Source organism: Pygocentrus nattereri, chromosome 23 (assembly GCF_015220715.1).
Source record: "Pygocentrus nattereri isolate fPygNat1 chromosome 23, fPygNat1.pri, whole genome shotgun sequence".
Taxonomy (NCBI): domain Eukaryota; kingdom Metazoa; phylum Chordata; class Actinopteri; order Characiformes; family Serrasalmidae; genus Pygocentrus; species Pygocentrus nattereri.
The window spans coordinates 5,499,845-5,517,335 of record NC_051233.1 but is presented as its reverse complement, the minus strand read 5'-3'; the positions used below and the strand labels follow the sequence as shown (position 1 = coordinate 5,517,335).

Below are 17,491 nucleotides of genomic sequence, written 5' to 3'. Positions count from 1 at the left end.
AACACAGAATTGTGCAATCTATCAAACTGATGAGGCTGAGGGGTTACAGTGCCGCATGACAGAATACAGCATAACACAATAATTAACATTTACAACTAGTTGAACTGGAGAGTTAGACTGGAACCTTTTTACTGTATGGTTTACAGTGTGGTCTATTATCACTCCGACGTTCTTCTGTCCAGTTGACAGGTGTTTGGATGTCTTCTTTGAGAAGTGTTGACCAGTATTTTTATCAAAAACTTCAAGCTAATTGAAAATGAACCACATTATATCACATTATCTTTTTTCTTAGAGACACAGATCTAAGGCATTGTCCACGCCGGGTGTTTTTGAAAATGTCTGATTTTGGAATCTTATCCACGTAAAAAGCTGGTTTTCTTCAGAGCTTTTGGAAAACATTCTCTAGAATGGATATTTTCGGAAGCTACTTTGGCATTGATAAGCAAAACACTGCTTTCTGAAAATGCCAACACAACATGATGCTGTTTATATATTGAGCATGTAAAGCTTAGTCTGAAACTCAGCTAACGACTGGGAAGTTCCTGTGTGCTGGTTGATTTGGGGAGGCCGGCATGACGATAGGCTTCCTTTCACTTTATCAGCTTTTGTTTTCTGGCAGAAATCGTACTGAATCAATGTACAACACAGTTCTGATGGCCTGCAAGCCAAAGCCTATAGTATTTGTACCAAGTGGGACAAAATCTCGGCTTCAGCTTTATGCCAAAGCTTTATTTTGCTTTCAACGTTCTTCTTGAGGTGCTTGGTGTCAAATTTTATGAGGCATTATTATTATTATTATTATTATTATTAACAGGGCTGGCATTTTCCTGTGAGCATTATTTAGGGCATTATTTTTTTTGTCCTTGTATCAACAGAGAGATTTCCAAAAATGCTGGTGTGGCTGTTTTCTTTGAAAACTAAGCCTTTAATGTACAGCAAGGTGTGGACGTGGCCAAAGTGTGAATGTATAGAAATTATGAATCACTGGTGAATTTCCGCTCTCAACTCACAACCCATGAAAGCCTGTGCCACGCTCGATATATGGAAGCACAGTGCAACATTCCCTCGGCACGATCTCAGAGGAAGCGGCCTTTTGTGAAGTGCGTGTGTGTGTGTTGTCCTGGGCGACAGAGGAAAACACACCGTGACTTTGGGTGGGTTCATCCAGTGGTGCTCCAGAACACTGCTAGCTGTCATGTTGTCAGGGAGGATGACCACATCGTTGTTGATGTCCCTGCATGAAACCTCACACTCTGCCCCTATAAGAAAGGGATATGAATTTGAAGTAAAAATGTTTTAAAAAGTGTTTTATCTCTTGTCATTTTTACAAGTCATTCTGCATAAAGGTTACAATGTTTGGACATTATTTATGTATATATTCAGGCAGACTGTAGCATTTATAGCAGTAATATTCTCTTCTTCCCTCTGTTGGTGTCACTATGTTACCTTTTCGGTATGTTAAAGCAACATATTCTCATGCTTTTTTGATTTTGCAGTATTTATGGCGAGTCTGGTTAGAAAAATGGCAGCACATCTCTTCAGCTATGCTACAGCAGCTAACATCGTAGGCTACTATGTAAACTTAGCTAGCTAGAAACTTCAAGACAGCAACATTCAGACATCTACCATAACAGTGATGAGCATCGACAGGGTCGTTATACAGAAACGTCGACTTTTCTATCTATCCATAGGTGTCACTGGTGAAGGTAACACCAGAGACATTTTTGTAGAAAAATGCATTTTACAAAACGACTGCTACAGAGCATCAAACCACATGTTGTCAATCATGGAAAATCCACTAAAATATGTCATTTAATCAAAATATATTGTCATTTTTTCCACAATTACCTAAGAATAAAGTCGGTCACACCAACTGAAGTCAAGTGGTGTCATCAGTGTAATTTTTATTTTAAAATAAGAGATTTGTTGTTATGCAGTAAGACCAATGACAAGATTCCTGGGGAACTTTCATTATATAATAATAATGATATTTATTTGGCATTTGGTTCCTTTATGTTATTTAATTTATATATTCCATAGTCATGTATAGATTATTGTTGTTAAAATCGCAGAGAAATGTCAAAATATGGCCTCAGTCTTTATACATGACAGTGGGGACGAGCTCTTCTGTGGTGCTTTGAATTCTATATAATTGATTTAAATACCAATATTGCTAAAGTGATGACTGAAGGTTTCATTGTTAAAATACCTTTTTTACAGCACTAGATGTGGTTGTGTGGAATGAATGGCCGTGAAGTTCTTACCACATTCTGACAACGTTGAACGATATTTAGGTCACGGGTCAACTGCTGCTACTTGGTAATCTAGATGAGCAATCTATAGGAACTAGTTCTCAGCATTCACAGAAGCAGTGGAGTAAAGCTAATGTGCCTTTTTCCATGACTGACAGGGCCATGCAGCTGTGTAGACATTGCCATGGTGATAACATCTGTGGAAAATTTGTGATGACCTAAGATGCTCATGAATTAATTTTATTTAATTTAAGGTATATTTAATTTTTTTTATCTAAAAAAATCCAAAAAGGAGAAATCTAGATCAGAAATATGAGGAGGTCTGGTTTTCAATTGGGAGGGCCTAGGCCCCCTAAGCCCCCCCATAACTATGCCCTCACTGTGTGCTACAACTTCTCACTAGCCTTAAACGTATTTCCATTAATATGCCTACAGCTTGCCCAAGCATTAACCCACAAAAGAACATGGTTGTGGGTGGAGTAGGTAGGTCACTTCCAGGTTGACCCCTGCTTGTATAGCTTGTGTAATGTTCTGCTTATGTTCCCTCCAATTCCTATGCATCCACAGGAGAGCTCACCGATGCCGTATCCCTTCTTGCAGCTGGTGAAGACGCTGGGGTTCAGGTTCCGAGGCAGAGCACACTGGCCCTTCAGCTGCGGACAGATACGGAAAGCTCCGGTCCAGTTCCCGTCCTTCCTGCAGCGGATCACGTTGGCATTCGGGCCCTGCAGCAACAACAACAGGCCAAAAGGACATGTAACAAAATCCCCGATATCGTAACGTGACACCAATTTTATCACAGCACCCATCAAAAGGGCAGATTAAGGCACCATCCCTAATTCATCATGCGCACCCAAGCTTCTCAGAAAATGTAATGCCGTGCAATTATTGCGAGGTTTAATCGAATCATACTGCGGGGATTTTTGCCCGTGCTCTTCTGGTGCCGGTGACCTGTGCATGAAAACATTCAGGATTACATCTGGAGGATCACTTGATTATGTTTGTGCCATGCTGCAAATTCCACCGTGAGGTCATCTGACACAATGAAACATCAAAGTGGAGCTGGGGAGATGCGGCTGGCAAGGTCAGCCGTGCAGCAGAAAGTGTTCGTATGTGTGCGAGAGTGAGTGACAAAGACATTCACTGAACACATCATGTTCCTTTTCCAGGTTCTGAAACCAGACCTCCTCATTCTTTTCATTTAAATCAAACCAGATGGATGAAGGCGAGGACAGACAGATGGAGAGAGTGAGGCAGCGGAGAGATAAAGAGAAAGTCTACAACACATACTGTACGGCAAACTAGCAAAACCTCACCGACGGGTTTCCTCCATCGATTTATGAAAAACACAGATTTGCTGTAATGTTGAACTTGTTAGCAGAATCTGCAGCTAGCAGGACAATCAAACGGACCCTTTTGCCAACAGAATTGGCAACAATAACAAGCATATTGCAATTTTCGTAATTGTTAGTTCTCAATATCACTCAGAATTTCAACATCTCTCTGGAATAAGTATGTATATCTAAAGTACTGAATCTTTGAATACTGAATACTGAATTGAATATTGGATATTATAAGCAACCTTTAACAAACGGTTCTTCATGAGTTCTTCAGAACATTTCTGTTTTACTATATGGAACCAAGAAGTGGTTTGTGAACCATTTCGAAAGCATCAGTGTTTTTTTGCATGGATAAATGCATCTGAACAGAAAACTCACTATACGTGGCCCTTTAAAGGACCATTTTAAGAATAAGATTTCCATTTGTTTCCTTTTTTGGTACTATATCGAGCCTCTAGTGCTAAGAATGTGTTCTGTTTTACTCAGAATTTTCAAAAGACCTCACTGTGAAAACTCACAGACAGTTTATACAGGCAGGATAAAGAAAGGAAAAAACGGACCTGCTTACAGGGAGGCGGCGGCCTCACCGTGTGATTGGCCCCATTGCACTGGAGCCAGCAGGTGCTGTCAAAGTGGAAGCCATCGGTGCACTGGTACATGCCGTGGAAGACTGGTGGCGGTGGTGGACACGTCACCGGCTCACAGGAACCCTCCAACCACCGACCGTCCTCTGTACACTGCCGCTTAAATGACCGCCTTTGAAGAAAGGAAATTAATTCAACTCGTTACTGAACCAGTACAGACAAAACTTGTACTGTAACTTGAATTGTAAAAATGAGCCTGTAAATTTACAGCAACTTTCTGGCAGCCATATACAAAAATATACAAACTAATATTACATGAACGTCTTACAAGCTTTGCATATCAGTGTATGAGCTGTATAGTATTAACCACAATGTGGGAAAGTAAATGAACAACACCATCAGCTTGGTGCTAACATGGCACTGAAAATCCCAAAGAGATCCCAGTTAGCATTATTACACTCACCGGCCACTTTATTAGGTACAATTGCTTGTTAACACAAATAGTTAATCAGCCAATCACACGGCCGCAGCTCAGTGCATTTAGGCATGTAGAGGTGGTCAAGACGACTTGCTGAAGTGCAGACTGAGCATCAGAACAGGGAAGAAAGGGGATTTAAGGGGCTTTGAACGTGGCGTGGTTGTTGGTGCCAGACGGGCTGGTCTGAGTATTTCAGAAACTGCTGATCTACTGGGATTTTCACGCACAACCATCTCTAGGGTTTACAGAGAACGGTCCGAAAAAGAGGAAATATCCAGTGAGCGGTCAGTTGTGTGGACGAAAATGCCTTGTTGATGTGAGAGGTCAGGGAGAATGGGCAGACTGGTTCCAGATGATAGAAAGGCAACAGGAACTCAAATAACCAACCAGAATCTCTGAGGAACGTTTCCAACACCTTGTTGAAAGTCTGCCATGAAGAACTACGGCAGTTCTGACGGCAAAAGGGGGTCCAACCTTTTACTAGCAAGGTGTACCTAATAAAGTGGCCAGTGAGTGTATAGCAGAGGTAATCAGAAACGTACAGATAAAAAGGATGCTCACAAAGTGAAGGTTTCTACAATTAATGTTATATAATGACATATATGATGAAAAAATAAAAAGATTGTTTAAGTAAGTTAGAAGGCTATTAGCATTAGCTAACTAGGCAATTGTTAACTAACTTTACCACTAAGTATAAACTTGTTACACTTGTCATATAAACACAGCACAGATGACCTTCCAAAACACTATTAAATTAAACTGTTATACATATTAATGATGAAATTGCAATGAAGACGGATCCTTTGCACTTCTGGTACTTTGTTATTACAGTAGCCATACAATAAGGTGTTGGATAGAGTGTAATCAATAAGCCTGTATTGTCAATGTTTTCCAAGAATTCAACACAATATAATGTATAAAGCTGTAAATCATCATAAATTATCATAAACATTACAGGACATGTTTACAGTGTATCCACAACAATACAACATGTACAGGACAATGTATACTAGTCTGCTAGTAATAGCATTGTGTCTTGATTCTGGATGTGCTGTCAAACATAATATTTATGGAAGCAAAAGTGGTCCGTCGACCCTGTCTGGGACCCTTTTGGAAACATCTATTAATAATACGCTAAAGCCTGCCCCTGAAGACTATATTACAGCAAATTTATGAGTCCTTAATAGCTGCTTATATCATCAGTGGCGATAAAACTCTGACTCAGGAGTGTTCCCAGACAGAGCCGTTAATTAAGACAGAGTCTGACAGGTGGGGGTACCTTTTGGGTTTGTTGGCGACGTGATAACCAGGCTTGCACTTGTACTTGCAGAGGGAGCCCACTTTGAGGCCAGTCTCATTGCAACGTTTGGTCATCAGCATGGCGTTGGGCACAGGAGGAGGAGCGGGACAGCGCAGCTCACACAAAGCCTCAGGGAAGGACCACAGTCCGTCCTCCATACATGTCAGGGTATTATTAGTGCCTGGAAAGGCACAGAAACAGATTAGTAAGGTGTTCAGGTAGCAGATTTCCGTGTTAGAATTTAGCAGCCGGTAGTTAATTAGCAGGTTTTTTGTTGGATTGGTTCACATTTTGTTGGATTGGTTCACAAGAATTAACAAGTTTTTTGTTGGATTGGTTCACATAATTAACCCAATCAGCCCAATACTTACACAAGAAACTAACCTCATGTAACTTGGTGACTGTTCAGCTTTCAGTATAGATCTCTGGATATGTCACTCTACAGAGGCAACTAAGCCAATTTTAGGAATTTTGAAAACTAAATTTAGCCAATTTTAGGAATTCTGAGTGAAAACTAGTTTTCTAGTTGGGAAAAATTGTCGGAATTTTCAAAACAGTTCAAAACAAATTTTCCACACAGAAATGACATTACTACTACTATAGTTTACCAGTTACTCAAACTCAAATTGTAGTCGACAACTGCCAAAGCAACTTAATAACCTCATTTGACAAAGCTGCCTGGTTTGTTTTGGGTACTCTGGCAGGTTCCTAGTCTTATGACGTCAATTCAATGCACATCAGTGTTGGCTTGCATGTAACATCATTGATATTGTGACTCCTAAGAGACCTCCTTCCGAGGTAAAACGTCTGAAATGTACCAGCTTTGGTCCTAATATGAGCATGACAATGACTGCAGAGTGACAACATAACTTCGGAGGTCTATTAGCATTCGTTATCTTGCAACTGTTCAAGGATAAAGAATTACCAATAACTGGTGACTGGACCCCACAAAACCGTTTAGCACTCATGTTATGCCTCCCACCCCCCTAAAGTCCTAAACATCCAATCATCTTTTGAGTACTACCTTAGTGGCTGCTAGGCTGACCAGTTGGCATTTTCCAGTTCAGTTGTGCTGGGCTTCATTCTTAATTATCTAGGTGACATTCCTAGCACTGTTTGGAAGCCTCAGTGTGAATTTCTCACCAACAAGCTGGGCAGGTTCCCTACACTGGAAGGTGCACTTCTTGCCATAGGTGGTGCCCTCAGGGAAGTGGAAGTTAGCAGGGTGCACGTGATACTTGTCAGGCAGTCCACAGTCCACAGGCTCACAGGACACTTGCTTGTTCCACTTGCCGTCTGTACAGGTCATGGTCACGGTGGATCCTGACTGTGGTAGATGGACACAAACGAGAAACGAGGCTCAAAATATGCTAAAGTAGTGAAACAAGAACTTGCTTTATTTTAGTCTAGACAGATTTAAACATGCATTAGTCAAGTTGGGAACCGTTTAAACCAGCATTTTTTGTTCAGACTATCGAGCAGAACATGCAAGTTTTCACTCATAACTGCTACTGAATTGAAAAAGAAACAATAGGCAAGGCTGTAAAGGCAACTTAGTTTGATCTACAGTTTGAGTTTTTGTGCCACTGCATCTTCTCCATTTGGTTTGGTTAGTTTTACATTGCATGTGGGTGGTCTTTGATCGGTCAAAAGTCTTTTCCTTAATTAGTGCCAAAACATAACCTGCTTATGTTAACTTCTATCTAATTATCTAATTTGACCCCTTAAATAGCCACGGCCCCCTGGCCAGCTCAAAGTCTTATTACAAAATTTCATAACCTAACAGCTCAGCCAGTTTGCACTGAAGTCCCTGTAGTCACTGAATAATAAGGCTTAGTGTTTAATACCTTTGGGATTTTAAAGGGTTTAAAACACAGATTTATCCCTAAAATATATCCTAATCTATATACCATTCATGTGGCATGAGAACAGAGATGCCTAACAGCTACATTTATCAAGTAAGACAAAATAGCACCTTACTCGATGACTTCTTCTTTACAATCGATTCGTTTGTTCAACGTATCAGTTTGAATTTAGCCGGTCAGGTTGCTGTCGCCATCTATCAGTGTACATGCCCAAATCAAATGTTTTGCTAGTGCTACTCAGCCAGTGCTACTTAGCAGCAGCTCATGCCAAAGGAATGAGTTTCTGTAAGGAGTCTAATGTTAAAATGAGCAGCAATCATGGACAATATGGTGCTAAAGTGGCAACCAAATCAGGAAATGTTGAATCTGTAATCCATCTGTCAATCATACTGACTAAATCATCAGTAGTTACAGTGTTGTTGCCTATGTTGTTCATGTGTAACTACACAGTTATTAGAGACAGTTGATATGAAGTGGGACCCTCATTTGGTGCAAAGCATCATGAAAAACTGTTCCAACTAGCAAAGAACTGAACCAGCATTCACTGGATGTGATCTTAAACCTGCTCTTGTTAGTTCAGTTAGATCAGCAAAGTGTGGGTGGAGTGTTCACACCTGTCGAAATAAACTGAATTAAACAAAAGGTTTAATCAGTCCACACCAAACAAGCTTGGTGTGAAGACACCCTCAGACTGATGTTGATACACACAAATACTTTGATATAGTTGAATACTAAACTTGAAATCTCTGATGATTCCTGATTCCTAGTGAAAGCGAGATTGGAATGTCATCATGGAATGTCAATATCCATGTTTTTTTTTTTCCTATGCTGAAGTACCGGGAACAACAACAGGAAAAAAATAAGAGCTAGATATATTAAAGCTATTGCTTGGGAGGCCGAATGAATCAAGACTATAAGCCTATAATTAGCCGTGTGTCATAATTTGAAACTGATTGGACATTACATGTCGGTCAGCCAACCATGACAGTATGGGCTCGGCACTTAAGGAAAGTCAGCCCAAAGCTAGTTCCTGATTAAACATCAAACGGGTTTTTATGTTTATGCGGAGTGGTAAAGATTTCTGGGAGATATCTGGTACATCTGGCTATTATGCCAGTGCATGTTCCCATCCAAAACCCAGACACGATGGACTGTTTTGATCTAAACAGGTCAGCGTGTGGTTTGGATACCAGTGTGAAAGAATGTTGGCTTCCGTTGCTCCACTGAAACACTGATATTCCAAAAATGCCCTGAACTGACCCAACATCTGGTTACAAAGCAAAAATCATCTCTGGAGGCCTTTGCTTTTAACCTGGGCGTTTCATCTTTATACCTCTTCTCGTAACTTTGCCTTGTTATACCCTTTTAAAATACCTGAAGCTTATCTTCAGTGATTTAAGTTCAGCCCTCAATAAAAACACAAGAGGATAAAAGCTTTTGTGGCAGCTCGTCTGATTTTGAGGAGCTCGGTGAGGCAAAAATGACAATGCAAACGCAGCATATCCACGATATATCATAAACTAAATATAAAGGCTTTCAGCCAAACAATTTAATCTTGCAAGCAGAATGAATGTACAAAACATCAACTGAGAATGAGAACTGAATGTAAATGTAATTAACTACAAAACTACCTATAACATTAAATAATTACATTTGAGTATAATGGCAAAATTTGAGGAATAATTCAAAGAGTTTCCAGAGACTCAAGTTAGCATCTCTAACAGGAGCTTATATGACCAACTATACAGCCTTAGAAATGTGCTCTAATTCACATTGGCAAGTCTGTGCAACCTTACTGATGCAGTCTGAATGGGTTGAGAGAAGTTATAGGACTGTATTTTTACAGCAACGATTCGGGCTATTTGGGTGACTATTGAGTTCTAGTGTTTGCTAGCAACATTAGACTTGCAGCTCCAGTTTTAAACTAAAGAAGCAAAATTTGACTTCCAAACATGTCTTGGCTGATCTGAACTAAATGGAGAATTGGGTACATTTTACGTTTTATCAAACTATTCAATTAAAAAAAAAAAAAAAAAGTTCAACTTCTCAATGCAAAAAGGCACGCTCTGCCTCAATTAGCCATGTATAAGCCAGAAATGTAAGGAACATTAAAATTTTACACCAAATACAATATAATAGCCACATTGATAACTGGACTAATAGCGCAATTGGAATAGACTAGTCTGATTGAGGCCATTCGGAATACAAGGAATAATAATGGAATAATAGGAAAGTTTATGTATGATCTGTGTTCATAACATTCAACATGGTGGAGCAGAAACTGGTCTGCAGAGGAGATGAAGTTTATGCTCTGATCTTTCAAAGACGGCGGTGGGACGGACGTCCAGCTTATGTGTCTCAGAACACGACGTCTTCCTCTCGGCCTTCTTTAATAAGGACGTGTGAAGGACGTTTTCCTGAGTCTGACATCATTTTAAAGCAGTTAAAAACACAAGCACTGCTCACTGCTGCTCATCTCACGCTGACCGGACCTCACATGACACTCGTAGTCATAGTAATGTCTACACTAAGCGGTTCTCTAAGCATCCATGGAAATATGGATCAGATTACTTGTAGTGAGCATCAGATTGGTGAGTAGAATGAGAATAAACACCTCAGTCTTAATCTGTACTTAGAATGTGTTCAATCGGTTTGGCAAAAATCACATGCAAACACAGCCAATGACAACAGAAAATGAGCCATATTCTGAGCTATAATGAATATATATATATATATATATATATATATATATATATATATATATATATATATATATATAATAAAAATGAGCTATATTCAAAAAGAACTTACTGATTTCCATTATATATCATTCCATGATATTTATAGAGCACACTGAAACTCAGTGTAGAACACAAGATGTTTTAAGGCTTAAAAATCACATTTATATTCCATTAAATCACCATTACAATGGAGGTTTTTACCTGCTGTGTCCTTGAATACAGCCGAGCTCAAATGTCATCTCATCTCTGAATCAAAGCTTGTGTCAGGTATGGTTTTAGTCAGAAAGCAACATGAGTAAAACCTGATAACCTCACTGGGGTAATACCATCCAAGAAGCATATTAAAGGAAGCACATAATCAGCCAGGCACACATTAATCATTGATTTCATCATTTTTGGAGGCCTGCAGGAAGCATTTTTTTTAGTAGCTGGTAACCATTTGTGCTTGGAAAAAGGAATTTATACGGCAGCTCTCACCTAAACTAGCATAATGTATGCCTTCATAGCTTCTCCACAGATGAGAACAGTCTGTTTGAAAGACGGAAAGATGTAGAGCAGACTCAACTATCTGTTGTTTCAGTGAAATCTCAGTGACGTCACCTTTAAAAGTGTGAATAATGAATAGCTTCTGTGAGAAAAATACTGTATGAACACACCAACCACACAAATATAAATTCTATATGTTTAAGCTATTAAAATTCCAGGAAAAAAACATATATATATATATATATATATATATATATATATATATATATATACATACATATATATATGGGAACTCACTGGGCATAGTCATAATACACAGATCAGGCATAACATCATGACCACCTCCTTGTTTCTACCCTCACTGTCCACTTACTGTATAGCTGCACTTTGTTGTTACCCTGTTCTTCAGTGGTCAGGACCCTCAAAGAGCAGGTACTATTTGGGCGGTGGGTCATTCTCAGCACTGCAGTAACATTGATGTGGTGGTGGTGTGTTAGTGTGTGTTGTGCTGGTCTGAGTGGATCAGACACAGCAGTGCTGCTGGAGTTTTTAAACACTGTGTCCACTCACTGTCCACTCTATTAGACACTCCTACCCTGTCAGTCCACCTTGTAGATGTAAAGTCAGAGACGACAGCTCATCCGCTGCTGCACAGTTTGTGTTGGTCATCCTCTGGTCCTTCATCAGTGAACTATTCTCAGTCCAGCGCTGCTGTGTCTGATCCACTCAGATCAGCGCAACACACACTAACACACCACCACCACGTCAGTGTTACTACAGTGCTGAGAATGATCCACCACCCAAACAGTGTGAGGGTCCATGGGGGTCCTGACCACTGAAGAACAGGGTAACAGAGTATCAGAGAAACAGATGGACTACAGTCTGTAACTGTAGAACTACAGTAAGTGAAGCTGATAAACTGGACAATGAGCACAACTGATTGACATCCCTCTGTCCAACCCTCCCAGGCTGCCACGGTTACGATGATAACTCAGTCATAGCTTTCGCTCGGTTATTAGCTTTTACTCACTGATGGAGGGACATAGTATTGTTAAAGCTGTGTGGGCAAGACAACCCACCTCAGCCTCAGTGGTAAGATTAAGACCTCCCAGTTTATATAAAAAGTAAAGAATTTTTGCGAAATGAAACATTCAATTATTGTACATAGGAATGTTCTCAAGGCATACGTTGTACATGTATATTCCATGCCCACTATTTACTAAGAAAACACTGGTCTTTAATAACCATTATACTATTTCTGAAATGTTTATTGGTCATTATGTTGCTTGGCAACCATCACCTACTGATAACTACTTCGCTTGGTGGAAGCTTTGCTTTGTCTTGCACCTCAAAAAGCTTTAACAGCAATAAAATCACTGTAATGTGTGGCTCTCATTACCTAATTCTTTACTGCCATATAGACAGCAGCGCTTATGGATACAGAGATGAAAAGACGGACAGATGAATGTATGTATTAAACAAATCCTCATTATATAACTAGTATGTCTCCCAGATGTAAAGACAATTTATGATTTGATGGCATGTTTGATCCTAAAATATCATGTTAACACTGATTTTGCAAGACAAGAGCTCTTTTCATGTACTGCCAGAGTTTGAAGCGCACAAGCTGTACTTAGTTAAAGTTATGGACACACACATCCGTGTTTTCTTCCGCTCACGTACATTACCGTCTCATCTTGTTCCTATTTCACGACACACCAAAACAATATCTTGTTACTCAGACATAATTCAGTTATTTTGTATTTCTCTGTATGAACAAACATATGTCTTCCATATGGCTGCCAGAGAGAAACTGAAGTGGGTTTTTCTTTCTCTCCTTTAAACAATATCGTCATGTCAGCATAAAGACTGTGCGTCCCAAACAGTGACAGATAGCTTTGTTGCCAATCGAGTCTATTAAGCAATTTATTCATAGAAAAAAGAGATGCACATGTGGAGTCTGTATTTCATGGATAACAGTCTGTCATGTAGTGTCAGAAACCACATAGGCAAGTCTATTAGATTACTGAACAACTCAACACAGTTCAAGGGAAGTGTGAGATGATTTAAATGTTATTGGTGGAGTAAGCTTCCATTACTTGTTAGTTAAATTAGCTTTTTTTTTGTTTTTAATAAAAACAAACTTAAGAGCACATTTGGGATGAATGTGAATGTTTTTTTCAGGTTTTGATAGGACTTAAAAACATATTTTATCCTTTACGTTATGTATAAATTTCATGAGGAATGGACCAAAAGAAATGGCCCAAAATGACTTGGAAAAAAGTCTGGTTCCATTGACTTACATTAAAAGTAAAGTAGGTTTTTCCTTCTCCTATAAAGTTACCATTTGTTTTCCTTCTCCTATAAAGTTATATATATATATATATATATATATATATATATATATATATATACAGTATAGAAATGAAACTTGGATGTAACTTAAAGTTGTCAGTGTACAGCTTGTACAGCAGTATAGATTTACTGTCTAAACTGTCCAACATGTCCAAATTGTGCCCAATTTTGTCGTTGATCCTCCCTGGTGTCATGTGACTCATTAGAGTTACAAGGTTCCAGGTGTGAATGGGGAGCAGGGCTGTTAAATTTGGTGTTTTGGGTACAATTCGCTCATACTGGCCACCGGATATTCAACATGGCACCTCATGACAAAGAACTCTCTGAGGATGTGAGAAATAGAATTGCTGCTCTCCATGAAGATGGCCTAAGCTATAAGACGATTACTAACACCTTGAAACTGAGCTATAGCATGGTGGACAAGGTCATACAGCACTTGTCCAGGAACCAGAACAGGCCTCGCCAGGGTCGACCAAAGAAGTTGAGTCCACGTGGTCAGCGTCATTTCCAGAGGTTGGCTTCAAAAAATAGACGCATGAGTGGGGCCAGCATTGCTGCAGAGGTTGAAGAAGTGGGAGGTGAGCCTGTCGGTGCTCTGACCATACACTCCACAATGCATCAACTCGATTTGCATGGTCATCGTGCCAGAAAGAAGCCTCTTCTGAAGCTGACGCACAAGAAAGCCTGCAAACAGTTTGCTGAAAACAAGCAGTCCAAGAATATGGATTACTGGAACCATGTACTGTGGTCTGACGAGACCAAGATAAACTTGTTTGGCTCAGATGGTGTCCAGCATGTGTGGTGGCGCCGTGTTGAGGAATACCAAGACAACTGTCTCTACAGTCAAACATGGTGGTGGTAGCATCATGGTCTGGAGCTTCATGAGTGCTGTTGGCCTTTGGGAGCTGTGGTTCATTGAAGGAAACATGAATTCCAACATGTACTGTAACATTCTGAAGCAGAGCACAATCCCCTCCCTTCAGAAACTGTTTTCCAACACAATAACGACCCCAAACACACCTCCAAGATGACACCTGCCTTGCTGAAGGTAAATGTGATGGACTGGCCAAGTATGTCTCCAGACCTAAACCCAGTTGAGCACCTGTGGGGCATCCTCAAGCGGAAGGAGGAGGAGCGCAAGGCGTCTAACATCCACCAGCACCGTGATGTCATCATGGAGGAGTGGAAGAGGATTCCAGTAGCAACCTGTGCAGCTCTGGTGAATTCCATGCCCAAGAGGGTTCAGGCAGTGCTAGATAATAATGGTGGTCACATAAAATATTGAGACTTTGAGCACATTTTGGACACGTTCACTGAAATATGAATGGCTGTGTGTTGAGTTCTTTTCAGAGGACAGCAAATCTGTACTTCTATACAAGCTGAACACTCACTACTTTAAGTTCTACTTAAGTTCCATTTCTATAGTGTTGTCCCATGAAATGATATTTGCAGAAATGTAAGGGGTGTACTCACCTTTGTGAAATACTGTATATAATATCATCATTATATCATTATATACATGTATGCCATTTCATATATGCTGTAAATTATGATTACATATAGGTACTGAATTATTAATAATACACATGGGGCATATTACTATTACATATACATACTTACATATATAAATAATACATATGGGCCATTATTATGCTTCAGTTACACTTATAGGTAGCGTGTGTGTGTGTGTGTTCTCAGGTTGCTTCTTGGGAAGAAACGTAGGAATCATATGACATATGTTCCCACATCCAATATGTGCCTGGTGCCTGTATGACTTCTCGTCAGCCAGGTCCTGCTAACTCTCCATCCAGAGGTATATTTGATTTCTTCTGGGGGTTTCTGGTGGAGTTAGTGGCTGGAAACCACTGTCAGGGACACTTTAGTGGACTTAAGTGGTCTTAAATAGCGAATGCCACGTTTTAGAACGTCATCTAATATACGTGCATGCTTTTTCACAGGTTTTCGTACTTCTGTAACCTTTCAACTGACCTATCCAAGCTCCACCTACACATATATGTAGCTGCTGTTGCAGGGCTGCATAAGCTTTATAGGTTTGCGTAAATGTGAAAATATAGGAAGCTAGAAAAAAGCTAATTTATGGATGAGTCAGAGTTCATGGTCCATTAATCTGTAGGCAAAGACAGCGTTAGGAGTCTTGCCCAAGGACTCTTATTGGTTTAGTGTAGAGTGCTTCTCTAGACAGGGGATGCCTCAGCCTACATCTATCTATCTATCTATCTATCTATCTATCTATCTATCTATCTATCTATCTATCTATCTATTTATACATTTCTCAATGGGCTTAACAGGATGTCAGCTCAACCATTTAAAAAAAACTCAATTTTTTTCTTCATTTCTTTTTCTTTTTTCACTTATTAACAAGAAAGGTTTTGCGCTACAGTTTCCTCATTGGGTTGAACTTTTTGCTAACGTTCTGTAAAGCTTGTCACACATAAAACACCAGGACGCTGGCAGTTAATGTCCAGCTGGAGGGAAAGTGATAAAAAAAAAAAAAACATCTTGTGAAGACGTGCAAAAGGAGTTTCCTCCCTTTTTTTTTTCCTTTGTTTTTTTGTTTTGTTTTTTTCGCATTTTATTTACAGCTGAGCATTTCTCCTCCCCACTCCGCTGGCTACTGTGTCTAATTCAACCCAGGCATCTCCACAGCATGTTTGCTGAGTGAACACTCCAACAAAAACGCTGAATTCACTACAGCTCTGGGCTTAAGGCTGGCTCCTATAGCTCCTTTCTAACGTCTGCTGATGACCATATCAGTTTACATTACCAAATGTAGCAAATGTAGGCATGTGTAGGCCTGGTCAATACATATAGTGGCCACACTTCTTTGGTAATGTAAACTGATATGATCATCACTCTTGGTTCTTTCTATGCATTTTCAAGGCCTTTGATATTATGTTGCTTGGTATGCATCCACATTCAATGCCTGTATCAGCCAAATGAGTCTCTGTACACATGTTCTGTACAAATTTTACAATGTTAAAAGGTAAATATTTCTGATGGTTTTTCCCAAATGTCTGCATAATTAAGTCATTTGCAATTACATACTGTCATTTTGAGTGATTTGCTGTGAAATGCTAAATTGAAGACAGACATTCTGACTCAGCTTTCCTTACAGTGGTGGTAATAGTAGCCAGGGGTCACCATGTCTACAACACAATTATGGTCAGTGAATGCCCTTTGTGTACCCTCCATCATTAAGGTTTTTTTTTTTTAAAAAAAGGCCCAAACCAAAAGCATTTAATGCAATATCCTTCTCCAAGAGCTTTCAGAGGCTTTAAATGCTTTGGATGTCTGTTTCTGGTTTCGGATGAACTCTTCAAACCACTCTGAATTTCTCTGTTTGTCTCTTAATTCAAGCAGTTCACATTATTAATTCACAAATGTACCTTTAGTATAAGGTATAATGCAATTATAACATGAAAACATGCATAGTATAATCATGATATTGATATTTTGCCCATATTAAGCAGCCCTAACTGGTGTTTTTCTCATTCTGATTGCAAAAGCTATGAGAACAGCCAATACTAGATCAAAACAGAGTACAGTGCAGACCTCAGATAAGTGCCTGCGATAAGATTCGCTTGCAACAGCAGCGATACACAGCATCAATAAATCTTGAATGGCGAGTTTGGCCGAGATCCCCCATCCTATTCGTCATGGTATCGTCTACAGCACAATAAGTACCTTCCACTCGCGAATGTAGGCCAAATGTGGCTCGGATTGGACGCGAAGCGGAGAAACATGTGTCCGTGCATCAAGCGTGGTCAAAAGTGTCACTCAAAGTCGTCCAGCTGTTGCCCAAATAATCGATTATGTGCTCTAACATCAGCGGAATAGGGGGGCACCTCCATCTGACAGCCAATCTAATCTTTCGGCGCGATTTGCATGGCCGGGGGAAAGTGGAATTAGCGTGTTTCCCACAGCAGTTATCCATCGCACATCTGAGAGCAAGGGTTTACAAAGAGAAAACAAAAACAACGGTGTGGCCACGCTCTCATTTTCACACACAAACAAGCGGAGGGAACAGATGGTTTTGAAGATAGGATGATCTAAAGGAGTTCCTGGAAGC

At 39.9% G+C, this 17,491-nt stretch overlaps 1 protein-coding gene across 2 annotated transcripts in view; it reads right to left on the bottom strand.

The window, feature by feature from the left end:
- The window catches only part of pappaa (pregnancy-associated plasma protein A, pappalysin 1a), a 154,457-nt gene that overhangs the window by 41,582 nt on the left and 95,384 nt on the right, over nt 1-17,491 (bottom strand). Inside the window, exons 16-20 of one of the 2 annotated variants that reach the window (XM_017723163.2) lie at nt 7,098-7,281; nt 5,934-6,135; nt 4,153-4,348; nt 2,830-2,977; nt 1,144-1,259 (exon numbers count right to left, since the gene is read on the bottom strand). In XM_017723163.2, coding sequence (XP_017578652.2) covers nt 1,144-1,259; nt 2,830-2,977; nt 4,153-4,348; nt 5,934-6,135; nt 7,098-7,281 — 846 coding nt within the window. The remainder of the gene's footprint in view (nt 1-1,143; nt 1,260-2,829; nt 2,978-4,152; nt 4,349-5,933; nt 6,136-7,097; nt 7,282-17,491) is intronic. The other variant, XM_037533561.1, reaches the window with a different exon arrangement.